General features: G+C 42.4%; 1 protein-coding gene and 1 long non-coding RNA gene across 2 annotated transcripts; both read left to right on the top strand.

The window, feature by feature from the left end:
• Window positions 1-2,756: 2,756 nt before the first annotated feature.
• LRMP (lymphoid restricted membrane protein) lies at window positions 2,757-27,942 on the top strand (the record flags this gene model as incomplete). Its single annotated transcript, XM_015824948.1, has 15 exons — window positions 2,757-2,841; window positions 5,284-5,362; window positions 9,826-9,863; window positions 9,946-10,007; window positions 11,188-11,307; window positions 12,975-13,035; window positions 13,649-13,676; window positions 15,692-15,832; window positions 17,724-17,855; window positions 20,840-20,987; window positions 22,357-22,394; window positions 24,830-24,891; window positions 25,197-25,298; window positions 26,593-26,694; window positions 27,660-27,942. Coding segments are annotated over 15 exons (1,442 nt in total), but the record flags the coding sequence as incomplete, so codon positions are not given.
• Window positions 22,369-24,869, top strand: LOC107295636. The gene is made up of 3 exons (XR_001549067.1): window positions 22,369-22,394; window positions 24,657-24,734; window positions 24,830-24,869. It is a non-coding gene; the product is annotated as an uncharacterized LOC107295636 (long non-coding RNA).
• Window positions 27,943-27,971: the final 29 nt, after the last annotated feature.

The following is a 27,971-nucleotide window of genomic DNA, read 5'->3' on the forward strand; positions in this document are numbered from 1 at the left end:
CAGAAGTGGTGAACTTCCACCATCCCTAATTGTTGGCTGGATGGAGGGGTTTTGAAGGCTAGCAAGATGTAGAGAGCTATGAGTCACTCCACGCCTCTCTAACCCCATTTGCTTAGTTTGTTTTTATAAATAACTCAAGACAATCCTACATAATACTCCTTCCTCCTCCTATTTTGCCCACAACAATAACTGTGAGGTGAGTTGGGCTAGGAGAGAATAATAATAATAATAATAATAATAATAATAATAATAATAATAATAATAATAATAATAATAATAATAATAATAATAATAATAATAATAATAATAGTAGTAGTAGTAGTAGTAGTAGTAGTAGTAGTAGTAGTAGTAGTAGTAATAAAGTTGGAAGGGACCTTGGAGGTCATCTAGTCCAACCCCCTGCTCAGGCAGGAAACCCTATACCATTTCGGACAAATGGCTGTCCAGTTTCTTCTTAAAAACCTCCAGGTGGCTTTCATGCCTAAGGCAGGACTGGAACTGGAACTCACAATCTCCTGGGGATTGGCCCAAAGACACCTTGCTGGCTTTCACACCTAACTCACCATCTCCCAGACCAGGGGTGGGCAACCTTGTCTCTTTTATGACTGATGGACTTCAACTCCCAGAATTCCTGAGCCAGCCATGCTGAGGGGAAAGGGAGCGGTTTCCATGCTGGCTCAGGAATTCTGGGAGTTGAAGTCCACGAGTCATGAAAGAGCCAAGGTTGCCTACCCCTGCCCTATCCTGTTCTTCTACTCTAGGCCAAGGGGTTTCCAAACTTGGCAACTTTAAGACTGGTGGACTTCAACTCCCAGAATTCCTGAGTCAGCCATGCTGAGGGGAAAGGGAGAGGTTTCCATGCTGAGCCATGCTGGCTCAGGAATTTTGGGAGTTGAAGTCCACGAGTCATAAAAGAGCCAAGGTTGCCTACCCCTGTCCCAGACTGTAGCCTGATGCCACTAAACCAAACCGGCTCTGATGTCTGTGTTTCCCTCCATTCTGTCATCGTATAATAATAATTCATTTAGCTAAATTGCTGAATTCTCAGAGAGTCTGGGCAGGTCCCGACAATGAAAAGCATTATAATAAAATCAATAAAACATTTTTTAAAAAAAGATAAAAGATGGCAAGCGTAACGAATCGAGAAGTACCTGGAGAGGCAGTCACTTGCTCTCAGTCCAACCCACTCCACAGGGTTGTTGTTGTGGGGAAAAGAGTGCCACTTGCCCTCACAGCTAAATGTAATAATGAAGTTTGATACAATTTGGGTGATGCAATGAAGCACGGGCATTGTAGTACCTTTATCCTAAACGCTTTTCCTTTAAAACTGGGCCTACTGACAATTGTCGGCCTGTCATTTGCCAAATGGGACCGTGTCAATTTATTTGTGGGTGGGGGGTGTGTGTCTCAGACACAATCAGAACAAGATCTGGGATTTTGGCTCCCAGATTTAATGGCTGCTGGCTAGCAGCCCCCTTTTCAAGAAAAAAAAGGTGTTCTCAAAGGATAATTTTCTTCGGTTCCTAATAGAGCTCTACTGCTGAACAAGCAACCACTGAAAATGCTTATCAGATCTAGAACAGCATCCTCTGTGTTGATTGAGAACATCGAGCAGGGATTTTCTCAGCCCTAAAAATGAGAGGCAGCTTACGTTTAAGGCCTTTGGCACGCAAAAACATGTATTCTGCCTTTTTTTTTTTTTTGCGTTCTTGAAAAATATGTTTCTATACCCCCTCTGCAGGAGCCAAACTCTGTTCTTTTCTTGCTTCAGCCATTTAGCACTGTCCTCTTGGATAGCAACAAAATGTAGCTAGCTTTTCTTGACGAAGTGACTTTTCTTTCAACTGACCAGCATGCTAACTTTCTGTCAAAACAGAGCTGTGCATTTGATGACGAGAGCCCTCTGTCCTGCTCAAATGTCAGTGAAGAGATAAAAACAGAAGAGCAGGTAAGCACAGAAAAGTTTTCAAAGTGTATGTTGGAAGAGAATAATAATAATAATAATAATAATAATAATAATAATAATAATAATAATAATAATAATAATAATAATAACAACAACAACAACAACAACAACAACAACAACAACAATAGTAAAGTTGAAGGGGACCTTGGAGGTCATCTAGTCCAACCCCCTGCTCAGGCAGGAAACCCTATACCATTTTGGACAAATGGCTGTCCAGTCTCTTCTTAAAAACTTCCAGTGTTGGAGCATTCACCGCTTCTGGAGGCAGGTTGTTCCACTGATTCTAACTGTCAGGAAGTTTCTCCTTAGTTCTAGGTTGCTTCTCTCCTTGCTTAGTTTCCACCCGTTGCTTCTCGTCCTGCCTTCAGGCGCCTTGGAGAATAGCTTGACTCCCTCTTCTTTGGGGCAGCCCCTGAGATATTGGAAGACTGCTATCATGTCCCCCCTCGTCCTTCTCTTCACTAAACTAGACATACCCAATTCTAGCAACCGTTCCTTATATGTTTTAGCCTCCAGTCCCCTAATCATCTTTGTTGCTCTTCTCTGTACTCTTTCTAGAGTCTCAACATCTTTTTTACATCGTGGTGACCAAAACTGGATGCAGTATTCCAAGTGTGGCCTTACCAAGGCATTGTAAAGTGGTATTAATACTCCACGTGATCTTGATTCTATCCCTCTGTTAATGCAGCCCAGCACGTAGCTGATGATTTTAGTGTTGCTCCAATTGAACTGGTGTTGTTGGTGTCGGTATGGGTAGAGGTTAAGGATTTCAATTCTCTTCTTTAAATAGGAAACCTGTTGCTCTCAAAGACTAGGAACCCAACTCTACTGGCCTTGGAGTACGTGCTGGTCCACACAAGATATCTTACTGTTAGGTAAGCTTAAAATATGCCTTGGCTGCCAGTGGGTTGGTTAAAAGGAGGAGCCCTGGAAGAAGAAAACTGTATCTGATTTGCATGTTGCTATGTGTTATTTTTTCAAAATTTGAATTTATTTTTTTTGAAGAAAAGGGTAAGGTGAAAGACATGGAAGCAACATGGTCAAAGTTAAGGAATTCTTCCGCTTGTAACATCATTTTCCAAGTTCTTTCACCCCCTTTTATTATGATTATTCAGTTAAGTTAATGCTTTCTCATCAATATTATTGTATGTGTTTATGCTTCTGTTGATTAGCGTTTGTATCTATCGTCCATCTATGGGTGAAGATTAAAGCATGCATCCTTTTTTTTTAAATCGCGTAGCTCAGGAGCAATTAAAAAAAGGCTCTGATTGAAATGAGCTTATTGAACAATTAAGTTTTTTGAGAGGTCATTTGTACGTTTAATGCAGAACTCTCAGATTACAAAAAACTCTTTGAAATTGGCCACAGGGCTTACATCTTGGAGGATCAAACCGTACTTTGCAATATCCCGACTCAATTATCCCAAAGGTGTTTTCTTTCCCAAAAGGCAACTGGACCTTCTTGGTGTTTTCTTTGAAAATGTTTCTCTTTTCATCCAAGAAGCTTCTTGGATGAGAAGTGAAATGTTTTCAAAGAAAACATCAAGAAAGTCCAGATGCCTTTTAGGGAAAAAAACACCTGTGGGACAACCATGACCTCGATCAGGGGTAGGCAGCCTTGGCTCTTTTATGACTCGTGGACTTCAACTCCCAGAATTCCTGAGCCAGCATGGCTCAGCTTGGAAACCTCTCCCTTTCCCCTCAGCATGGCTGGCTCAGGAATTCTGGGAGTTGAAGTCCACCAGTCCTAAAAGAGCCAAGGCTGCCTACCCCTGACCTAAGTGATTGAGAATCTCCATAGACATCCCAACTTGATCTGCATGATTCCAGGTAAACAAAGTCACATTTTCTGGGCTTCCTCTCATTAATAATCCTGCCACCTCTCCTTCTCTGTATCTTTAACAGAAGCTTTGTCACTTGATTCTCTGCGACTGCTTCGAAGAAGCTCTCTACCCGGGACTGTTGGAAATTCTCAAATATTATTGATATTTGGGAAACAACACTTAAGAAATGGAACCACCTCGGATGTGATATTGGATGAATGCAAGTAAGATCACAGACCCAGCTTTTAAAATGTTGAGTCTTCCAAGGTTGATAAAGGCTACACACAGCTCAATAGATAATTTTTATCCTACATTGCCAGTATCTTCTCACTTGATTCTTATGATAGTTACCTATTATATCCTAGTGACTTCTGTTCCCTTTTATATATGATTCAAATAAGCAAATCTACAGAGCTTCTTTGGAGCTTAAGAAGACATTCGTAGACATTCAATATCTTAACAGCCCATCTTTTCCTTTATAAAAGTGGGCAGTTCGTGTGAACACTTCCAGTCATTACGCATTAATTGGGCAACTCTTGGGCCAAATATCTTTTACAAATATCGTAAGGATTTCTTTTTGAGCAAGCAATGTTGTTAGAAGCTTCACTGCTCCTCTGGGTGGTGTTTTTGTTGTTAATTGCAAAGTCGTGTCCGACCCATCGCGACCCCATGGACAACGTTCCTCCAGGCCTTCCTGTCCTCTACCATCTTCTGGAGTCCATTTAAGCTCACGCCTCCTGCTTCAGTGACTCCATCCAGCCCCCTCATTCTCTGTCGTCCTCTTCTTCTATTGCCCTCAATCTTTCCCAGCATTAGGCCCTTCTCCAGTGAGTCCTTCTCATTAGGTGGCCAAAGTATTTGAGTTTCAACTTCAGGATCTGGCCTTCTAAAGAGCAGTCGGGGTTGATCTCCTCTAGGACTGACCGGTTTGAATGCCTTGCAGTCCAAGGGACTCACAGGAGTCTTCTCCAGCACCATAGTTCAAAGGCCTCAATTCTTTGTCCATACAATTACTATGTATGTCGAGAATGTGTTACTTTTTTAGCAGCCTGCTATTCTGAACAGCTGGCATCTTAACTCAGATATTTTTTGGTGTTAAGGTTACTTTCCTTCAGTTATAAGAATTGAGCACAGAATATTGCGAAAGGTCATCGGATGGACCCATTGTCCACTATAGGAGAGGCATCATCTGAATTTTGTCTCTCTTGGCTATGGAAGTTCTTGCTTCCAAAAGTCAAAATTTTGCAATTTCATCTCTCTGAGTTGAAGTGATTATCTCAGCTACAAGTGCCTCTGGCTTGTTACTGTTGAACAGGCACCTGAAACTAGTGAAAGCTACTCGTTCTACTTTGTCTTAGGCTGGTTTTGTGTTGCAGCTAGGGTTGGATTCTTCGCTTAAGCAAAAACTGTAGATAAAAATAACCCCCAGGGTTTCACTTTAGGGGAAGGGAAAGCTGAATAGCTGCCATATGCAAATATTGCTTTCTGCCAGCAGGTGTAATCACCATTCGGTCGGTAACCAGACAGATGCAGACCTGATCTCGGCAAGAAGGATGGATGGTGACTCTCCCAAGGTTAGTTTCATTTACTTGTTTCCAATAATGGATTCCCTAGAAGAAGACCATTCATTCAGAACCATGGAAGCAGAATTCCTTCCCTCTATGCTGTGCTGTCTCCCAAGATCGACAGAGGGTTTTTACCCACATTGATTTGGTTCGGTAAAGGAGAATATTGGTAGCTCGGCGTTGACGTGAAAGGTCCTTGATGCTCTCTGAGCTTCTTTGTTTTCTTGCAGGTGTTTCATTACCCAAACTAGGTAACATCCTCAGTGTTAATCATCATCAGTCACTAGCATTGATGATGTTATCTAGTATGAAACGTCTGCGAGAAAACAAGCAAGCTCAGAGAGCACCAAGGACCCCTGATTTGGTTCATTTGAAACTTGAAATTCACAAGTTCATTCAAAACTCTGCAATCCACACATGCTTGTCCTTCTGAGGAGATGTTATACAACCTGCTAGGACACACACATAGATAATTGGATAGATTTACTTGGTGCTTGATGGGCATTTGAATGCATGAATCAGTTAGATGCAAACCGAGCACCATATATCTGTAGAATCTTGACAATTAAATTTAAAAAGTTATACTTTGTTAGATTTTTCCTCGCAGTTGTCTTGTCCGTTATGAATTGTGGCATCCCAGGTTCAAATGTACTTTTTCCCCCCAAATGCAAAATGTCCATCCTAATCCAGCTGTCCCAGTTAGTTCTCCTCCAGTTCCCAGAAAACCAATTCTTTGTGCTGGTGTCTCAAAATATCTGGAGGATAATAAATTGAGGAAGATTCTCTTTAACTATCCTAGGAATAAAAGACTTCATTTATAGGACTAGGGTATGATAATTCTGGCATGGCTGGAGAATTCTGGGAATAGAATAGAATAGAATAGAATAGAATAGAATAGAATAGAATAGAATAGAATAGAATAGAATAGAATAGAATAGAATAGAATAGAATAGAATAGAGCTGGAAGGGACCTTGGAGGTCTTCTAGTCCAGCCCCCTGCTCAAGCAGGAGAATCTATACCAGTGGTGGCAAACCTATGGCACGGGTGCCAGAGGTGGCACTCAGAGCCCTCTCTGTGGGCACGCACGCCGTCGCCCCAGTCCTGGGCCTTCAGCTGGGTTTTATAAAACCTTTTCGCTTTAGGCCTCCGCCGCCGTGTGCAAAAAAAAAAAAAAAGGTTCAATCGATCAGTCAATTTCAACTTCTTGCGGGGAAAAAAAAGATCTTGCAAAGTTGGAATTGATTGATTGAACTTTTTAGTCCCACCCAGTCTGCCGTTACGACAGCCACGCCCGCCCAATGGGCCACACCCACCCAATGGGCCACACCCACCCGGCACCTGACGATGCATAAGTGGGTTTTGGGTTGCAGTTTGGGCACTTGGTCTCTAAAAGGTTCGCCATCACTGATCTATACCATCTTAGACAAGTGACTATCTAGTTTCTTTTTTTTTTTTAAGAAATTTTATTTTTTTTCCATCATAAAAAACAATCATAACATAAGTAAACACAATAACAAGTAAAAAAAAACCCCACCCACCCCCCCGGACTTCCCAAACCTAATCCCAGGATAATATTCATATAAAAGTAAGCAAATACTAATATCTCTAACTCCACAAAATATCTTAATCTACATGAAAAGATAGAAAGAGTAAGCAAACTTAGAAAGTCTAAAAACCTAAATTATATTCTACCACTCTATGCTTCTTTTGAATATAAACAATCCATCTTCTCCATATTGATAAAAATTGTTCATTCGAATGATTCTTCAAATAAGCCGAAATCTTTGCCATTTCAGCAAGATACGAAACTTTCAATCTCCAGTCATGACTATCTAGTTTCTTCTTTAAAATCTCCAGCGATGGAGCGCCCACAATTTCTGGAGGCAAGCTGTTCCACTGGTTAATTGTCCTCACTGTCAGGAAGTTTTTCCTTAATTCCAGGTTGCTTCTATTTTTGATCAGTTTCCAACCATTGTTTCTCATCCTGCCCTCTGGTGCTTTGGTGAATAACATGGCAGCCCCTCAGATCCTGGAACACTGCTATCAGTGTTCCAGGGGGAGGGCCTTCTCGGTGGGAGCTCCCACCCTCTGGAACGAACTACCCCCAGAGATCCGGGTGATCCCGGATCTCCCCTCCTTCCGCCGCGCCCTTAAGACATGGCTCTTCCAACAAGCGGGATTGGCCTAGGGGAATTTTTAGTGGGGTTTTAAGAATAATTTTAAATTGACACAGGCCACATCAAATATTTCATTTTAATTAGGTTTTAAAGTGGGTATTTTTATCTTTGTATCTGTTTTATCAGGCTGTCAGCCGCCCTGAGTCCGTAAGGAGAAGGGCGGGATAAAAATTCAAATAATAAATAAATAAATAAATAAATAAATATCATGTCTCCCCTATTTCTTCTTTTCTTTAGACTAGCCAAACCCAAGTCCCGCAACCGTTCTTCGTATGTCTTAGTCTCCAGGCCTTCGATCATCTTGTAGACCTAGTAGATTAGTAGACCTATTATCTGAAAGCTGCCAAGGTTGAGAGACACTGATCTCCTCCATCCATACAGAATATTTGGGAATAGTTCAGGCTGAAATTTACTGCATCTGGGAAAAAAATCAGAGATGGAAAAAAGTATGCCTGCCTGACAATGTTGCTAACTTTAACACCTTTCAGCTTTGTAGCTAAGTCTCACCAATGGTGAAAGATGCTAGTAGCAGTAATTATACAGTACAAGTAGACCTCGGCTTACGATTACAACTGAGCCCCAGATTTCTGTTGCTAAGCGAGACCCTTGTTAAGTGATTTCTACTCCATTTTACGACCTGTCTTGCTACAGTTGTTAGGTGAATCTGCCTTAACGGTTGTTAAGTGAATCTGGCTTCCTCACTGACAGAGATTAACTGAGTTTTGCCCCATTTTACGACCGTTTTTGCCACAATTGTTAAGGGAATCACTGCAGTGGTTGAGTTAGTACGTGCCGGGGAAATCAGGAGATTCGGGCTGTTCAAATGAGTATAAAGATTTATTGCAAACGTAAGCTCTCCGCAAGAATCTGAGCTACTAACGGTCAAGGTGAAATCATGGGAATTAAGAATAAAAAAGAATTCAAGGTGGGCTGGGCTTAGATCTCTTGTGGGCACTCGAGGACTCATGACTGATGACGCATTTGACCCCTCCCTCGGGCTCAGCCTGGTCATCTACTACAGTAACATGGTTGTTAAGTGAATCTGGCTTCCTCATTGACTTTGCTTGTCAGAAGGTCACTAAAGGAGATCACGGGACACTGCAACTGTCATAAATACAGGCCAGTTGCCAAGCATCCACGGTCACATGACCCTGGAGATGCTGCAGTGGTCATAAGTGTGAAATGGTATCTATAAGTGTTGGAGGGAGAGAAAATCCCTGCTTTTGCTTCAGGGAATCTACGGTATTGAGTGCTGGAGACCAGATAATAAATGTGGTATTCATTTGTAAAGAAAAAAAAAGGAAGAAGAAAAAAAATGGACCGGCCTAGCCTTTTTCGTCTAGCTTTCCTCGTGTTTAAATGGGTCCTTGCAATAGAGATCTGTCGCTCTTTTTTTGAACTTCTCCTAGGGGCTTTTTAGAGAACAGCTGTTGTTAAAATAAACCGAATGAAACGGTGGACTCTGCTCCAAAGCAAATGACGATGGAAATAACATTAACCACAGGAAAGCTGCACAATCAAATTGGTCCCTCACAGTATTTCTCCCAAATAACTAAGTCTTAGGCTGGTTTTATTTATTTAGGAAATCGATCTGGTAGCATATTGATTATATTAACAATAGGATTTATTGTGGGAGATGAACAGACTGGGATGGAAGGCGGGGTTAAACATGTCATTTGTGGGGTGTCATCGCGCAGCCACAAGAGTCCAGCCTTCCGTGAATTCTGAAGACCTCATCTAGCACCAATTTAGCTTTCACTGTTGACTAGATTCTTGTATATTAGCAAGCCATAATAAACTCTTCTGTGCTTTGAACTCAACAAATGCTCCTGGTTATTGGCTCCTGACATTTATTGTTGTTGTTGTTGTTAGTTGCAAAGTCGTGTCCAACCCATCGCGACCCCATGGACAACGTTCCTCCAGGCCTTCCTGTCCTCTGCCATCTTCTGGAGTCCATTTAAGCTCACGCCTACTGCTTCAGTGACTCCATCCAGCCACCTCATTCTCTGTCGTCCCCTTCTTCTCTTGCCCTCCATCTTTCCCAGCATTAGGCTCTTCTCCAGGGAGTCCTTCCTTCTCATTAGGTGGCCAAAGGACTTGAGTTTCAACTTCAGGATCTGGCCTTCTAAAGAGCAGTCAGGGTTGATCTCCTCTAGGACTGACCGGTTTGATCGTCTTGAAAGCAGTCTCCAGGAAATGTCCCCATGCCTCATTTTTTATATATCTATACAAATAAATGTTTCCAATGCTTTTTGTTTGGCTATAAATGCTAAGATGTTTCATCTTTTTTCAAGGAGAGAGATGCCAGAGCATTAACAGATACCTTATTCAGGTAAGAGAAAATCTATCCATTATCTAATCCACCCTGTTTTTCTTCTATTGGATTGTACACTCATCTCTCATTCTTTTCCCAGTGAACTACTTTCATCCGAAGAAACTTTTGTCTCTGCCGCAGAGGGCATTAAAGAATCACAAGGTACGTTGAGCGGTAAGTAGAGTAAAGAACATCTCAATTTTTTGTGGGTTTCCGCAGCAAACGACAATGACCCCAGAATGACAACTCATGGTCAGTGATAACGTCAGAAAGAAACATTGGCTGTGATTGTTCCAATAGTAAACCTCTCTGATCTGAGCAGGGGGTTGGACTAGAAGACCTCCAAGATCCCTTCCAACTTTACTACTACTACTACTACTACTACTACTACTACTACTACTACTACTACTACTACTATTATTATTATTATTATTATTATTATTATTATTAATCATCGCACAATCAGCCAAATGTTCAGACTGGATTTGGCATTTTTATCTGCATCATCATCTTCATCATCATCATCATCATCATCATTATTATTATTAATGATCGCACAATCAGCTAGATGTTCAGACTGGATTTGGCATTTTTATCTGCATCATCATCATCATTATTATTATTATTATAGCAGAATAGATGAGAAAGAACTGGAGAAGATAACAAAATACAAAGACCTACAAATAGAAATAGAACGACTGTGGCAAAGGCAAGCAAGGGTAGTACCAATAGTAATAGGCGCCTTGGGTGCAATCCCAAAACAACTGGAGCACCACTTGAACACCATCATTGGCATTGACAAATTCGCCATTAGTCAATTGCAAAAGGCAGCCTTACTAGGAACTGCTTCCATCCTGTTACGATATCTGTAATATCATCAAACATCCACATCTGCCTATTCCAGGTTCTTGGTAAGGACTCGATAGATAGACAAAAATGCCAAATCCAGTCTGAACATCTGTGCGATCATCATCATCATCATCAATAATAATAATAATAATAATAATAATAATAATAATAATAATAATAATAATAATAATAATAATAATAATAATAATAATATCTTCCACAGATTACGGTGAGAATCCAGATTTGGCTTTTCCTACACCTATAAAGAACTAAATATTTTTTCCTAACTAGCATTTTTCTTCCTTCACAACCAAGAATTCTGTAATTTGGGGGGGAGGGGCGAATGCAGAGAGACTCAGAAACATGGTTGAAAGCCATCAAATTATGTCCACTTAACAGAAGCCTGGTGTTTCTTCTATTGAAATGTATGAAAATCTTTAAACATCTGGATATCATATTAGCATTTTTTCCCCCTCGTCTTCTGCCTTTATAGATACGGACTCTACACTACTGGAACCGGAGGGGAAAACACACCTTTCTACTTTAGGGTTGCCGGAAGCAACAGCTGTTTCAGAAGAGGAAGCTGCAGAAGATGCCTCCAGCAACAAGACTGGTATTGGTGTTACTCTTGAGCCCCTTGACAAGCAGGAAGCTAGTGAATGCTACAAGTAGTCCTTGACTTACAACAGTTCATTTAGTGATTTACAACGGCACTGAAAAAAGTGATTTATGAGCATTTTTCACACTTACGACTATTGCAGCATCCCCATGGTCACGTGATCAAAATTCAAATGCTTGGCAACTGACTCCTATTTATGACGGTCGCAGTGTCCCGGGGCCATGTGATCCCCTTTTGCGACCTTCTGACAAGCAAAGTCAATGGGGAAAGCCAGATTCACTTAACAACCATGTTCCTAATTTGACAACTGCAGTGATTCACTTAACAACTGTCTCCTAGCAACGAAACCTTTGGGCTCAATTGTAAGTCGAGGACTACCCGTATTCCTGGAGTTTGGATTGAACCAAAATAGGCTTGCTTTCACACCTTGCATGAAGCCATGGCTTACAAGTCACAATGACTGACTTAACAGATCACACTCAGCCAAGATCTCAAGAAGGTTTCATGCAGCATGTAAAGCCAGCCGTGTCCTTAACTTGGACAGGGTTCACCACCACTGTGTGACTGAATTACTATTTTTTTCTAATTGTAATCTACATTGAGCAACTAAATATTCCCTTCCATTCTTTGATGCTCAGTTACTATTTGTTTTATTTTTGACACTGTCTTCCTCTTAAGTAACTACGAAAATTCTCAATCATCCAGCTCACGGTTGTCCCAAAGATGCTTTTTTCAAAAGGCAACTGGACTTTCTTGGAGTTTTTTTTTCTTTAAAAACATTTTGTTTCTCATCCAAGAAGCTTCTTGGATGAGAAGCGAAACATTTTCGAAGGAAAACACCAAGAAAGTCCAGTTGACTTTTGGAAAAAGCACCTTGGGACTGTCGAAAGAAAAATCTTCATCAGGGTCCAGTCCAAGCCGGGAATAAACAAAATGGAGACTGTTTTAGAAAGAAGGTTGTAGTTTATTGAAGAGGAGAGCCAGACAGAAAGACGGCTCTGAAAAAACTGACCACATGTAGTAGGGAGTGGTGGGTTTTTATACCTTCCTGAGCTTTTGTTTGGAGTTGTTCCTGTGGCATGAACTTTGACCTGAGTCTGAGTGTGCCTTTCTGGTATTCTGATGGTGCTGGGTTAATCCTATTATGTCCCAAAGGTCATATCCTGCTTCCCTGGGGCTGTGGCTGATGACTGTTTGGTGTGAGGGATTGTTGATTCTTGTCTTTCTAATCCAAGCTTCCTGGCTCCAATCTTTCTGACAAGATTATCACATCTGCATTTCTGCAGACCTGGTTTCTGTCTGGGGCAGAGAGACTTGGTGGGGGGGTTGGTTTCTGCCTTTAAGATCCTTTGGGGAAATATAATATTCTGCCTTTTAATATTCCCCCAAATATTTCTTTCTCTGGGGGGGAGGGGGCTGATTTCCCACAGGACCTCCACTTAAATAATCTTCCCTCCCAACTTGTAGTCTTTGAAGGCACCAAAGGACTTCTGTAATAATAGTAATAATAGTCACGAACAAAACAGTCTCATCTGGTTGCATGGGTCTGATCTGAGCTTTCTGGGAATCTTTTGGGAGTTTTCCACTCATGAAAATGGGCCCTGGTAGAGCATCAGCAGAAGACAACCTACTCAATGCTCATGGCTTCTCTTCTTTTGCAGGTGATTCATCTTCATGTCAGGATCTGTCAAGCAGTGTCATGTGCCAAAAGAACCAGGATAAGTAAGTATCAGGTTTCAGAAATATACTCAAGTTATGGTGGGGGGGAACCAATATAACGACTATAGTAGGATGCCAAGTGCTTAGCCTGTTTTTTCTGTGTGTTGCAGCTTTATTTTTGCACTGTTCTAGATGCCATCATTTTTGTGGCTTTTCCTGGAATAACTCACCAGGTATTCTGCTTTAAAGCTCCATGTTCTGTGCTGTAGTTGATGTGCCATTGTGGATCTGTTCAACTGAAATGTCAGCAGTTTATCCTCTCCCTGAGGGCATAAGGATTGGTCTGCAGATATCCCCTAAGAGTAGACCTTGTTCCATCTTGTGAGGTCCCCAACCCCCTTGAGATATGGTGGTGCTGGGACTCCAGACCTTTTGGCCAGAATGGTTGATAAATGAGGAATTTGGAGAATTGCAGTTCCAGTTAATCTGCGAAGGCCTTAGAACAGGGGTTCTCAACCTTGGCAACTTTAAGACTTGTGGACTTCAACTTCCAGAATTCTGGGAGTTGAAGTCCACAAGTCTTAAAGTTGCCAAGGTTAAGAACCCCTGCCTTAGAAGAAGATATTCCAGGTCTGTGTATCTATTAATATCCTTCCTTTTGTTCTTCTCATTTCAGTGGCTCTCCCAATGAGAAAGAAGTGGAGGTAAGCATGGGTGTATTGGTTGCTTTTTCTACCTCCTCTTCAGCAGTGAGATTTAACCGGTTCGCACCAGTTCAGCAGAACCGGTAGCTAATTTTTTGTTGAGTTCGGCAAACCGGCTGAATCCCACCACTGGATGGCATCCACTGAAGCTCTAGCCCTTTTTTGCAAGGCCCAGAACAGCCCTCCAGAAGTGCATGGATGCCACTTCCGGAAGTCCGTTCTGGGCCTCAGAGGCCCGGAGGAGGCCTCCCAAGCTCAGAATGGCCAGCAGGAAGTATGTGGATACCACTTCCAGAGGGCCATTCTGAGCCTGGGAGACCTCCTCTGGGCCTCCGAGGCCCAGAACAAACTTCCAGAAAGGGCATCCACGCAGAGAACCGGTTGTTCATGTATTTGAATCCCACCACTGCTCCTCTTGGTATGTGTTCATACTTTTTAACGGTGTTTCCAGGAGAGGGGGGAAGGGAAGCAGGATTCTGTGTGTGGGATCATGACGAGTCCATGTTTTCTGTTTGAGCATCTGCTAGTATTGCCTAAAACAAGGTGGCAGGTTAGGACCTGGTTAACTGGAGACAGCATGTTAATTTGAGCTTCTTTGTTCCATCTACCTATATTCTATGTCAGCGTGATACTTTCTCCATTTGAGGTAGGTTTGGGCCGTTGGAATTCATGATCTAACAAACAGGAACGTCCTAGGAAACCCTCATTGTTGAATTAACTCCCAGGATTAGTGTTTAACTGAATGTAAATAAGTGAAATAAATAGTTACTTTGGGGCACTAGTGCCATCTATTGCTTATTAGATTAACCATGCGCAAAATGATTTGAGTTGAACTCTTTGAATTAAATATTCTGATTTTGAGCATGAAGACACTTTTCGGAGTGCAATACAGCCACTGTAAGTGCGAAAAGAGCCTCCCTCCCCAGCAGTTGGATGTGTCTTATGTTCCAAATACCTCTGTTTCAAGAGCAGAACAGCATTCAAAAATCAAAAAGTTTGGAGTGTGCTTGAAACAGCCCGTTTCACACTTCAAATGGTTGGTTTTACCTTACATGTGGATTATTTCAGAATTGAACTGGTTTGACTTGAAACATTTGGCACCTCCTGCACTGCCACCCAGATACAGATGCAGAATAACAGAGTTGGAAGGGACCTTGTAGGTCATCTAGTCCTACCCCCCTGCTCAAGCAGGAGACCTTATACCATTTCAGACAAGTGACTGTCCAGTCTCTTCTTGAAAGTCTCCAGTGATGGAGCACCCATAACTTCTGAAGGCAAGCTGTTCCATTGGTTGATTGTTCTCACTGTCAGAAAGTTTTTCCTTATTTCTAGGCCCAAGATCATTCAGAATTCAACTTGAGATTCTTTCCTGCTGGAAGCAATAACAGATTTTTATTTATTTTATTTTATTTTATTTTAATTTTATTTTATTTTATTTATTTTTATTTTATTTTATTTTATTTTATTTTATTTATTTTATTTTATTTTATTTTATTTTATTTTATTTTATTTTATTTTATTTTATTTTATTTTATTTTATTATTTTATTTTATTTTATTTTATTTTATTTTATTTTATTATTTTATTTTATTTTATTTTACTTTACTTTACTTTACTTTACTTTACTTTACTTTACTTTACTTTTATTTTTAACTAGCTGTTCCCAGCCACGCGTTGCTGTGGCTCAGTCTGGTAAAAGCATGTGTTGCTTTTATGTCCAACAGATGGCGCTGTTTTTCAAAAAAGCATGTTTTTACCTGTCACAGGTGTGACATCTATATAATATAGGTATATAAAAACACGTGCGTATTTGAATGCAACGTTGTATCAAAATTTCAAAGCAATCGGTGAAGAACTTTCAGAGATTTAAGATTTTGAACAAACGAACATTTACATTTTTATTTATATAGATTTAATTTTATTTTTATTTTTATTTTTATTATTTTTGCACAGAGAGAGATTAATCAACTGGTAATCTGCCTAGTAAGGATGTCTGCTCCTCTTCTGTTTTCCAGGCAGAATTCCTACGGCTGTCTCTTGGATTCAAATGTGATCTCTTTACTTTAGAGAAGAGAGTCAGGCTTGAAGAACGATCTCGGGATCTTGCGGAAGGGAGCCTGAGGAAAGAAATTGCCGGTGCTTTGAAACTACTTGATGTAAGAAGGAGGAAGATGGGTTCTGTCCTATACATCTATGGCTTCAGAGGGTGAAGGCAGACTTAACTTCTAGATCAGTTTTTTTTCTCAGCTTTGGCCATTCTTAAAGTGGGAGAGTAAAGGATAGCAGCAAATGTCCCGTATCTAAGCCTGAAGCAGAGGGACCCAAAGGAAGCTGATTCTCCCAAGGAGACCAGGATAGTAAGAGCTAGTGTGGGATATGTCTGTGGAGATTCTCAGTCATCCAGGTGATAATTATCCCAAAGGTGCTTTTTCATGAGGCAACTGGATTCTCTTGTTTTTCTTTGAAGACGTTTCGCTTCTCGTCCAAGAAGCTTCTTCAGCTCTGACTGGATGGTGGGGAATGGAAGGATTTATACTCCTTGCAGACAGCTGGTCATTTGCATTCTTTTAGAGAGTCGTAGAGGCCACCTGGAGGTTTATCTGTGTCTTCAGGGTCACCTGAGTGGTGCAAATGGGTGTGTGAAGCCTTCTTGGAACTGTTGAAAGGACTGTGTTGTGGATTGGAGATTAGTGTAGGACAGGGGTCTTCAAACTTGGCCCTTTTATGACTTGTGGACTTCAGCTCCCAGAATTCCTCAGCCAGGCATGCTGGCTGAGGAATTCTGGGAGTTGAAGTCCACAAGTCATAAAAGGGCCAAGTTTGAAGACCCCTGGTGTAGGATAATGGTGAAGGTCTTGGACTAACAAAAGGAAAACTCAGCCTCTAATGTCTAGAATAGGGGTGTCAAACTCAATTTCATTGAGGGCTGCATCAGCATTGCGGTTGCCCTCCAGGGGCCGGGCGGGTGTGTCCTACTGGGTGGGTGTGGGTGGAGTGGGTGGGGCCTATTGGGTAGGCATGGTCAGCTCTACATCATTTGCGTCAAGGGTGCCTGTGGGGGCCTGGGCAGGAGTGGGACAGATCTGAGGGTCTCTGGCAGAAGGGGGTGGGATCGGGGCAAGGGCCAAGGCATGGTCCACTGGAGGAGCCTCACTGCCTGCTGAAACCCCTCCGCCGGAGCCCATCAAGCCAGATATGTGAAGTAGGCGAGGGCCATTTGCTGGCCACTTCCAGGCGATGGTGCATTTCTTCATTCCTCACAAAGGGTGACACCTCCCCAGCATGCACCCAGGGGACGGGGCCAACACGGCAGGGGCTGGTTCCTCACTGTTTCTAGACGGCCTTGTGGAGCTAAGACTGAATGCATTTCAGCATAGATGGCCACCACAAAATTGTACAGTGGTTCCCGGCCGGCCTGGGCCAGGGCCAAGGCAGCGGGGGCCGTTCCCTCACTGTTTCCAGGATGGCTTCTCGGGCCACATGAAACCACTTCACGGGCCGCATCCGGCCCCCGGGCCTTGTGTTTGACATGTCTGGTCTAGAGGTTCCCTTGAGGCATTGGGCTAATCCTTGTCTCTCAGCCCAAGAACCACTGTGGTGTAATAGTGCTGGACCAGCACTAAGGAGATCCAGGTATTAGTCTGTCTTCAGTCCCATAAGCTCTGGGCCAGTCGTGCTCTCTCAGCCCAACCTGGCTTAGAAAATGGTGATAAAACGAAAGAAATCTCTACAGTACATTCTGCTCTGAAAAGAAACGGGATGGATATTTATTAATGCCTATTAATCTATATTGCTTTGCAGAGATGGTTATGCAAATCTCTAGCCACAGACAAAGAGATTTCTCTGTGCCGTGTGTGGGCGTGCTTATTGATACGAACGGCAATTACATTCTTATTGAAAACAAAAGTTTCAAAAATCATTTGCAGGGCTAAAAACCTAAAAGCGGGAGCTGGCCAGAGAGTTGTCCCATTCATTATCTTCATTCGTATAAAGCACAATGCTTTGTCTTCTTTTTTTGCATGCACATACTGGCTGTTCCTCCTTCAGTCTTTAGCCTCTCTAAGCGAAGATAATCAGGTGCTGGAGGTAGTTAATAAGCTGCAGAAGAGTTTGAACCTGCTGGATCAGCATGCCACCAGAATTGCTAGCAAAGCAGAAATGCTGGGAGCTGTTCATCAGGTAGGTGGACTGATCCAAAATTGTGAAGAATAAAAAAAGGTATTTAATAATAACAACAGCAACAACAACAACAACAATAACAATAATAATAGTAGTAGTAGTAATAATAATAATGATGATGCAGATAAAAATGCCAAATCCAGTCTGAACATCTGGCTGATTGTGCGATGATCAATAGTAGTAGTAGTAGTAGTAGTAGTAGTAGTAGTAGTAGTAGTAGTAGTAGTAGTAAAGTTGGAAGGGACCTTGGAGGTCTTCTAGTCCAACCCACTGCTCAGATCAGAGAGGTTTACTATTGGAACAATCACAGCCAATTTTTCTTTCTGACATTATCACTGATCATGATTTGTCATTCTGGGGTCATTGTTGTTTGCTGCGGAAACCCACAAAAATTATAATATAATATAATAATAAAGTTGGAAGGGATCTTGGAGGTCATCTAGTCCAACCCCCTGCTCAGGCAAGAAACCCTATACCATTTCAGACAAATGGCTGTCCAGTCTCTTCTTAAAAACTTCCAGTGTTGGAGCATCCACCGCTTCTGGAGGCAGGTTGTTCCACTGGTTAATTGTTCTAATTGTCAGGAAATTTCTCCTTAGTTCTAGGTTGCTTCTCTCCTTGATTAGTTTCCATCCGTTGCTTCTTGTCCTGCCTTCAGGTGCTTTGGAGAATAGCTTGACTCCTTGGAAAATAGCTTGACTCCCTCTTCTTTGTGGCAGCCCCTGAGATATTGGAACACTGCTATCATGTCCCCCCTCGTCCTTCTCTTCGTTAAACTAGACATACCCAATTCCATCAACCGTTCCTTATATGTTTTAGCCTCCAGTCCCCTAATCATCTTTGTTGCTCTTCTCTGTACTCTTTCTAGAGTCTCAACATCTTTTTTACACCGCAGTGACCAAAACTGGATGCAAAACTGTGTTGGCTTTTTTGGCAGCTGCAGCACACTGCTGGCTCATATTTAAGTGATTTAAGTCTTCTCCAAGTTGAGTTTGATTCCTGGTGACTTCATGGACATGCCTGCTGTCTTTGTCCAATGTGCATATGTGGGGAAGGCAGGGGTTAACACTCAAACCAATCTACACTCCTGGTATATTTTTGTCTCGTTCACAATGATAGATCAGGCCTTAGCTAGTCAACATAGAGCAGTTGGTTAGATGTTGCCACCTGGCTGGGTTTTAGAGGTGTTCCGTTCTTTCAAATAATCATGCCGAAAAAAAATTATACAGAACTGAATATTCCTTACCCTTGGTTGAGTTGGCAGGATGTTCCCACATCCTTGGAAGTCTGAATCGATAGGATTAAATGAAAAGTTATTTGAAAGTCGATTCTGGAACAGTGTTTCTCAAGCTTGGCAATTTTAAGATGGGTGAGCTTCAACTCCCAGAATTCCCAGTCAGCATGGATGACTGTGGAATTCTGGGAGTTGAAGTCCACCCATCTTAAAGTTGCCAAGCTTGAGGAACAATGTTCTGGAAAAATCCCATCTTAGCAAATTGTGTTTGTAAATGATGTGGGGATTTTGAAAGCTTGAGGAGCAAGGCAGCAGAAAAGCTAATCAGCCAGAAAGAAAAATGAACCAAGAAGATAAGGAAAAGGAGAAACAAACAGAAGGATATAAGAAACTTAATATTCTTAAATTTCTAATGAAAGCAAAATATCCAGATTGATTCAAAAAAGCAAGTTGAATCTCTACAAGTTCGAATAAATCTACAAAGACATTTCTGTTGCAGACTTTGTGGCTTTTGTTACTTCACACAATCTGTAAAGGCATATATTTCTCTGAGTGTCCTCTGTATTATGTTGATGATAGTTTTAATCCTGATTTACTAGGAAAGTCCAAGCATTATTGTTAGACGTTACAGAAGTATAGTAAAGCTATTGTTCAAGAATTTTAAATACTGGACTTGGTCTAATGTAATTGGGAAGTTCTGGAGATGAATAGAAGCACCATGTCTTACAATATTTTAGTTGATCTTTTAAGCTGTGAGGAAGCTTTTCATCTTACCCAAAACGCCCTGCTACTTAAATGTCCTATATAACATTTTGCCTGAAGAATCCTTCTGGCATTTCAAATTCTTATTTTTCTGAAGTTTGAAAAGGATGAGCTGCTTATTGTAATATCTGTTCCACCAAGACAATATTCAAGTCAAGATGTCTCAAGCTTTTAGTGAATTGCTTTTAGCATTACTGATCCAGCAGTGATTCTTGTAGAAAAGATGGTACATACAATGTGGAATTTGCCAGTCTGTCATTGAGTCACACACTCTGTTCTTTGAGCAAAATAGGGAATGCTTCCTTCTTATTCATGCGTGATAAGGAGAGGAACAGGAATGTTTAGTACAGGGGTCTTCAAACTTGGCCCTTTTATGACTTGTGGACTTCAACTCCCAGAATTCCTCAGCCAGTGTGCCTGGCTGAGGAATTCTGGGAGTTGGTCCACAAGTCATAAAAGGGCCAAGTTTGAAGACCCCTGTTCTAGTAAGTGGCTGGCACAAAACTCCTGCTTCTACATACCTTACCACCATACTCTTTTCCTTGAAAATTACACGGCAACCAGCCCAACCATTGGCCCACCATCCCCACCATCAAAGGCATCTGTGGCTAGAGAATCCAGTAGCCCATCATAAATCACCACTAGCATCAAGGTGGAGTCCAATACTTGTTGAGTTTATTTCAACTCCTAGATACTTGAATTTTATTCTTTCCTGTCCTCTTAAGATCATCCCTAAGTCTCCACAATTTAACCAATTTGACTTTTTCACATCTTCTCAATCTTCTCTGGAATCCCAGGCTTTGCACAGTTTGAAAAACAACAGAGCACATGGGATGGCTTCGGTACCAAGCCTTTGAATTCTTTCACCCAAAATAAGATGGGCCACTTGATGTAGGATCATGCTTACGCCCACCTTTTTTTCCCTCCAACAAAACAACCGGTGGAGTTTCCAGTTGGCTTCTGTCCTTCCCTACCTTTTCTTCCTTAGGAAAGCCGGGTCAGTAAGGCAGTAGAAGTGATGATTCAGCACGTGGAAAACTTAAAGCGTACATACGCAAGAGAGCACGCAGAACTGGAAGAGCTGAAGGAGCTATTACTCCAGAATGAGAAGTCTTTCAGCTCTCCGGGGGACCGAGGTAACAGCCAAGGTTGACGTTGACTGAAATGATGGCTACATCATCTTTCCCGCCTTTTCTCTCCAGTGCAAGATTGGTGGTCTGAATCAGGGGTCTCCAAACTTGCCAACTTTACGACTTGTGGGAATTCTGGGAGTTGAAGTCCTCAAGACGTAAAGTTGGCAAGTTTGGAGACTCCCAGTCTCAATAATCAGACGCCAAGTAGGATGACTGCATGTGAAAGTGCACTCATGCAATGTGTTGTGCATGGCCTAGGCTCAAATCAGACAATGGTGTCTCCTTCAGCTATTCCCTTTATTACCTGTTCATGCTGGGCCTTTTCTATGAAACACAGCCCCATCCATCAACCCAACTTAGTTGATTTCAACTGGGGCCAAGGGAAAGGGGTCTTAGTGCTTCCTAATATGGGTTTTATTTTTCTGATTTGTAATTTCAGACCTGCCTGCAGGGGAGGGTCAAAACAGCCACAAGCATGCAATCAAAACCCCACCCCTTTTAATGCAGATTGTCCATAAAAAGGGGTGAAGTTTCAGTCACAGTTTGTAGCCATCCTCTAGACCAGTGTTGACAATTTTAAGGCATGTGGACTTCAACTCCCAGAATTTCACAGCCAGGTTGAGAAACACTGCTCTAGACCTTCCCTCTGCCAAGCATCTCGGACCTACTTCTTCGTTACCTGGCGGGTTCCTCTGTTCATGGGGACCTTGATAGACCTGGTGTTGGATCTCTATGGAGGGTCTCCGTCATCCAGGTCAGGGTTGTCCGAAAGGTGCTGTTTTCCAAAAAGCAACAGGACTTTGATTTTTCTTGAAGACGTTTCACTTCTCATTCCAGAAGTTTCTTCAGTTCTGACTGAACGGTGGAGGATAGGAGGATTTATATTCCTGGCAGTCCTCTGGTCGTTAGTACTCTCTCTGAGGATCATTGAAGCCACTTGGAGATTTCTCTGCGCCGACGACCAGATGAACTGCAAGGAATATAAATCCTCCCGTCCTCCACCGTTCAGTCAGAACCGAAGAAGCTTCCCGGATGGGAAGTGACACGTCTTCAAGGAAAAAACAATGTCCAGTTGCCTTTTGAAAAAGCACCTCTGGGACAACTGGTGTGTCATGGTGGGGAGGGTTTGTGGCTGATCTTCAAATCTATTGCTCTTCACTCGCCATGCCAGGGAGAGGCATCCAAGGAAAGGCAAACAAATGGGCGAGAGCTCAGTTATAAAGAGGTGAGCCCACTCTGGGCATCTTCTCCAAACCGATTCAATCCCCTAAATCCAGACTAAGCTACTGTCCTACAAATCCCTCTTCTAATTTTATTGAAGCCATTGCTTCCTTGATTAATGTACCTTCTTCCATTTCTCTTGCACTTCCAGACGACTCTTCAATTAGAAAACTCTCTGGTTCTCTCAAGGTACCCTTGTTAAAAGCGTCTTGCTTTTCTGCACACTCTTCTGCGTTGCGCCCTGCCTTCCGATTGCGATGCTTTTGAGCAATTTTTGCAGTTTCTTTTTCTCCCCCCTTTTTTTTGCAGCCTCGCAACATGCATAAGCCGACTCCTGAAATTTCCAATTACGTCCCTGAAAATCGGTGCCATTTTCTTGCATAATGCCTTGAACTTGTACCATTTTTGTGGCCAGGTCTTTTCAATTCCAGTCTCTTTGGTTTTTGTTTTTAGTTTTGTTTTGTTTTTCCAAATTGCTCCTCTTAATGTTGAACAGAATTCTGTAATGGTGGTCTTTCTAGAGCAGGGGTAGGCAACCTTGGCTCTTTTATGACTCGTGGGCTTCAACTCCCAGAATTCCTGAGCCAGCATGAGGGAACTATGGCCCCCTCATGACTCGTGGACTTCAACTCCCAGAATTCCTGAGCTAGCATGGCTCAGCTTGGAAACTCTCCATTTCTCCTCAGCATGGCTGGCTCAGGAATTCTGGGAGTTGAAGTCCATGAGTCATAAAAGAGCCAAGGTTGCCTACCCCTGTTCTAGAGTGTAGATCATGAGATGGGCGATAGAAGTATTTTAAATGCAATTAATGTGTGGTCAAAACCCAAGAACAGTGACCACGGTTTTCGAGGAATCACAAAACCAAATTCCCAGCTGGGAACTTGGTATTTTTTTTACCTTGTTTTCTGCATAGCTCACTGAGGTAAATTGACAAATATAAAATGGTACACAAATAGTCTGTGCAGATTGGCCAGCAAAGCCCCCAAAGCCGCATACAACCAGGCACCATATGAATACCACACGCAGAATAGCCCAAAGCATACACCCTGCGAGAGAGGATGGGTTCTCGCACAAGTCGGAAAGCTTGGAAGACCGACCCAAATTGGATCTTGCAATTGAGAAACATTCCCTTTCTCTCTGGCTTCATTAAGATCAGAACTAAATTGGTGTTTTTGGGAAAGGAAGATGTGCTAAATAATTTGACCTACAAGACTTTGAAAAAACTGTATATTCGTTAACCAGGAAATTCAAGTTAGTCATAAGTATTTTAAAAAAACAAATTGAGGAAAGTGTCTGTGCATTGCTTTAGCCTTTTATCTGTGCTATTTGTTCATTTGCCAACCAATTCCTAGCCTAAAATCTCTCTCCAAAATCAATCTTAAGTATGAACAAAATTACAGCTTGAATTACAAATATTGACTCTGTGAGTCAAATTACAAATATCCCTAATAACTGAGTTTCTGCACCAGTTAGGATAATCTCATATGTAATACATATGTATGAACCAGTTGATTTTCTTTTTAAAAAATTGAAATAATGAATATATGGTAGTCCGAACCATATATTTCTTTGGAAATTGTTAAATATTTGTAACGTTTTATCTGTGTTTGATCATCAGTTGCTTCTGGCACGTTTGCTGATGGAAAAATGCAGATCACATTTCATTAAATAGCTGCTGAGGAACTGGATGGACAATGTAATCCTTTACTTAGCTAAAATCTGTGGATCTTCTTCTCTTTTGATGCTCCCACTAACTAGTGTGGTATGTTGCTTCGAATGTTTGCTTAGATGCCATTCTTTACAACAGGGGGTCCCCAACCCCTGGGCTGTGGGCCAGTACCGATCCTTGGCCTGTTAGGATCTGGGCTGCACAAGCAAGTGAATTTCATCTGTGCATGCGTGGGATCTAGGTAGCGCAAAAAAGCCACAATCGCTGCTTTATATGGCCCAGATATGTGGATCGCTGCTTTATATGGCCCAGATGAGTGAAGTTCCTATGCACAAAAGACCCCCTATGTGTTCTTCTATCTCTTTTTATTTGTACTATTGATAATAATAATAATAAGAGAGGCTGGATATGGAAAGTGGATCTGGGCCCAGGATTTGAGCTTTTGTGGTATTTCCTGTTCAGTGATGAGTACCCGTTTGTGAGATCAGCGATGAATTCCATGCCGACTTCTTAAATCTGTTTAGAACACTTTTTCAACCTTGTCCATTTTGGGATGGGTGGATTGCAACTCCCAGAATTCTCCAGTCAGCACCACCGGTCCTTGGTGTCCACCATTCTGGGAGTTGAAGCCCACCCATCTTAAAGATGCCAAGGTTGAGAAACACCGGTTTAGAAGTTCTGCTTTGTTCACGCAAGTCCCACCTTTTGCACAGAAGACCCACAGAACTCCACCAGGATATGCAATACCTAACTGATCAAATAGTATTTCTTGTTTTATGTAGCCTTCATCACTACGCAGAGTTAGCACTGCACCCTTGCCTAGGAACAGTAATGGAAATGCAATCACTTTTTTGCAACTGGTATGTAGGTGTTTTCCCAGAATTGACCGTTCCTTACTTTAAAAGTACTGGCTGCATGTAAATGGTGATCTCTCCCCATTCCCTGTTCCACAAAGGCTCAGATGAATGAAACGGACGGAAACAACCGGAATGAAAAATTCAACAGGCGCTTGAGTTGGTACGTATGATATTTTGTATTTGTATATGTGTGCACACGTAAGCACACACATTCCATCTCCGAAATCTTACTGTTTATTGAATACACTGTGTGGTAATGTCGAAGCAAAACTAACTCCAATTCGTAGACTTAAACAATAATTTTCCCAGCCAAACGCCCTACGTAGTCCATTTAAACAATGAACTGTTATAAGTCGAGGACTACCTGTATTTTTTGGGGGGGGGGGAGGGTGGAGGAATCTTTAATTTTAAAAAGCAATCAAGATTTCTTTTTAAAGAAGGCCCATTTGGTTCCCCTGCCTTTAGGAGTCTAAAAGGAACCAAACCAGGAGAAAAACGGCCATCGCTGCAGCGATTCATTAGCTCAGCTTCCTGGACAGAATCGGAGGAAGAACAACCTGAATTAGAGTGAGTCTTATTTTTTCCTCCTGGTGCCCCAAAGACAGAAGCCTTCCCGTAGAAGCCACTAATTTCTCTGAGCATAGAAGGAAGCAGGACAAGAAGCAATGGATGGAAACTAATCAAGGAGAGAAGCAACCTAGAACTAAGGAGAAATTTCCTGACAGTTAGAACAATTAATCAGTGGAACGGCTTGCCTCCAGAAGCTGTGGATGCTCCAACACTGGAGGTTTTTAAGAAGAGACTGGACCAGCCATTTGTCTGAAATGGTATAGATATACCTGAGAAAGGAGTTGGACTAAAAGACCTCCAAGGTCCCTTTCTATTCTATTCTATTCTATTCTATTCTATTCTATTCTATTCTATTCTATTCTATTCTATTCTATTCTATTCTATTATGTTCTATGTGGTTAAAGAATAAGGCAGGTGAATGTTGACTCTGGTGTCAGTCTAGACCAGGGGTCTTCAAACTTGGCCCTTTTATGACTTGTGGATTTCAACTCCCAGAATTCCTGAGCCAGCATGTCTGGCTGAGGAATTCTGGGAGTTGAAGTCCACAAGTCATAAAAGGACCAAGTTTGAAGACCCCTGTTCTAGACCCCTGTTCTCTAGGTGGAGAACCTTGGCTCTTTTATGACTTGTGGACTTCAACTCCCAGAATTCCTGAGCCAGCATGCCCGGCTAAGGAATTCTAGGAGTTGAAGTCCACAAGTCATAAAAGGGCTAAGTTTGAAGACCCCTGGTCTAGAACAATGTTTCTCAATCTTGGCAACTTTTAAGACCTGTAGACTTCAACTCCCAGAATTCACCAGCTAGCACCCTGGCTGGGGAACTCTGCGAGTTAAAATCCATCCATCTTAAAGCATGCCAGGCTAGGGAATTCTGAGAGTTGATGTCCCTTGATGTCAAAAAGCATACTGGACGAGCAGGGGCTTTTTAATCCATCCTCTAAATCAGTGGTTCTCAACCTATGGGTCGCGACCCCATTTGGGGTCGATCGACCATTTCACGGGGGTCGCCAAGCAAGGCTGTCCGCCATTTTTTTCCCCTTTTCCGGCGGGTGCCTTACCTCCCTTGAGCTGGGCCAGCTGGTGGTCGGCCTGCTCCGTCTCTGCCGCTTGCCAGCTACGCCTCGCAGGGGGCGGAACCACGCATGCACAGCGCTCCCGGGCAGGGAAAGTCCTCGACTTACGACCGGTTGGGTAGTCCTCGACTTACGACCGGTATAGTCCTCGACTTACGACCGGTTGGGGTCGCGGCATTAAAAAGGTTGAGAACCACTGCTCTAAATCACCCCTTACAGGGCTTCTCTTCAGGAACCGGCAGCTCCAGAGATCCAGGGAAGCAAAGCACGAAAGCTGAGCGAAAAGGAAAGCAACACAACTAAAGGGGGGCTACGCTCACTGTAAGTATAGCAGGAAAGCAAACAAGACCAAAATGCTTTGTGGGGAATGTGGGAAAGACATTTGGAATTTATAATTTGTTGAATTTGACGCAGTAGCAGTGATTTATCGGCATGCCTTGGGTGCTGGAGTGCTGGAAAGCTGACTGGGAGCATCCATGCACAGGACTTAAAAAAAAAATGTTCCCAGAAGTTCTATTAGCACTTTTTTTTTTTTGTAAAGCCGAAGGATTATAAATGAAGAATCAGAATAGAGCTGAAAGGGACCTTGGAGGTCTTCTAGTCCAGCCCTCTCCTCTAGCAGGAGACCCTATACCAGGGGTCTTCAAACTTGGCCCTTTCATGACTTGTGGACTTCAACGCCCAGAATTCCTCAGCCAGGCACGTTGAGGAATTGAAGTCCACAAGTCATAAAAGGACCAAGTTTGAAGATCCTTGCTCTAGTCTATAGGCTCTTGACTGATGGGTATTAAGACAGCTGTGGAAGAGTTTGGGATGAAGTCAGTTAGTACAGGATGGCAGGAGTTTTGTGCCAGCCACTTACTAGAACAAGGGTCTTCAAACTTGGCCCTTTTATGACTTGTGGACCAACTCCCAGAATTCCTCAGACAGGCATGCTGGCTGAGGAATTCTGGGAGTTGAAGTCCACAAGTCACAAAAGGGCCAGGTTTGAAGACCCCTGGCCTATACCATTTCAGACAAGTGGCCGTCCAATCTCTTCTTAAAAACCTCCAGTGGTGGAGCGCCCACAACTTCTGAAGGCAAGCCGTTCCACTGATTAATTGTCCTCGCTGTTAGCACCCTCCACTAGTTCCTCTTTACATGTTTATTTTTCCCTGAAAAAATTTAGATTTTTGTAGTACGTGTCCATGTATTGGAGTGTGTGAATTGCCACTGAAGGTAGACCTTGGATGAAAGACCCCATATCTGCTTTTCCATGTCTTTTTTTTCTTCTTCTTCTTCTGCAGATGCACGAGAGTATTTTCTTGGGCCTCCTCTCTTAGGACTTCCTTCTCCAGGATTAGCAGAGCCCTCTATGTCTCTCTCATTGCAGTCGTGTTCTTTGCCATCCTGGTGACTTTTTTCATGGGGTTCTCCTTCCATCAACCTGTGGAAGCCGCTCCTGATGGCACCGGGACCGCTTGGACCTCAGTACAGAAATTCTTGTGGCCATACACACGTCTTCTCCACCATGGACCACCGCCTGTATAATTCAGCAGTATTCAGAATGGATTTTTCTAATGCAGGTTTTCTCAGTCTTAACAACTCTAAGATGGGTG

The sequence above is a fragment of the Protobothrops mucrosquamatus genome, unplaced genomic scaffold (assembly GCF_001527695.2).
Source record: "Protobothrops mucrosquamatus isolate PMUCROS unplaced genomic scaffold, P.Mucros_1.0 scaffold2428, whole genome shotgun sequence".
Taxonomy (NCBI): domain Eukaryota; kingdom Metazoa; phylum Chordata; class Lepidosauria; order Squamata; family Viperidae; genus Protobothrops; species Protobothrops mucrosquamatus.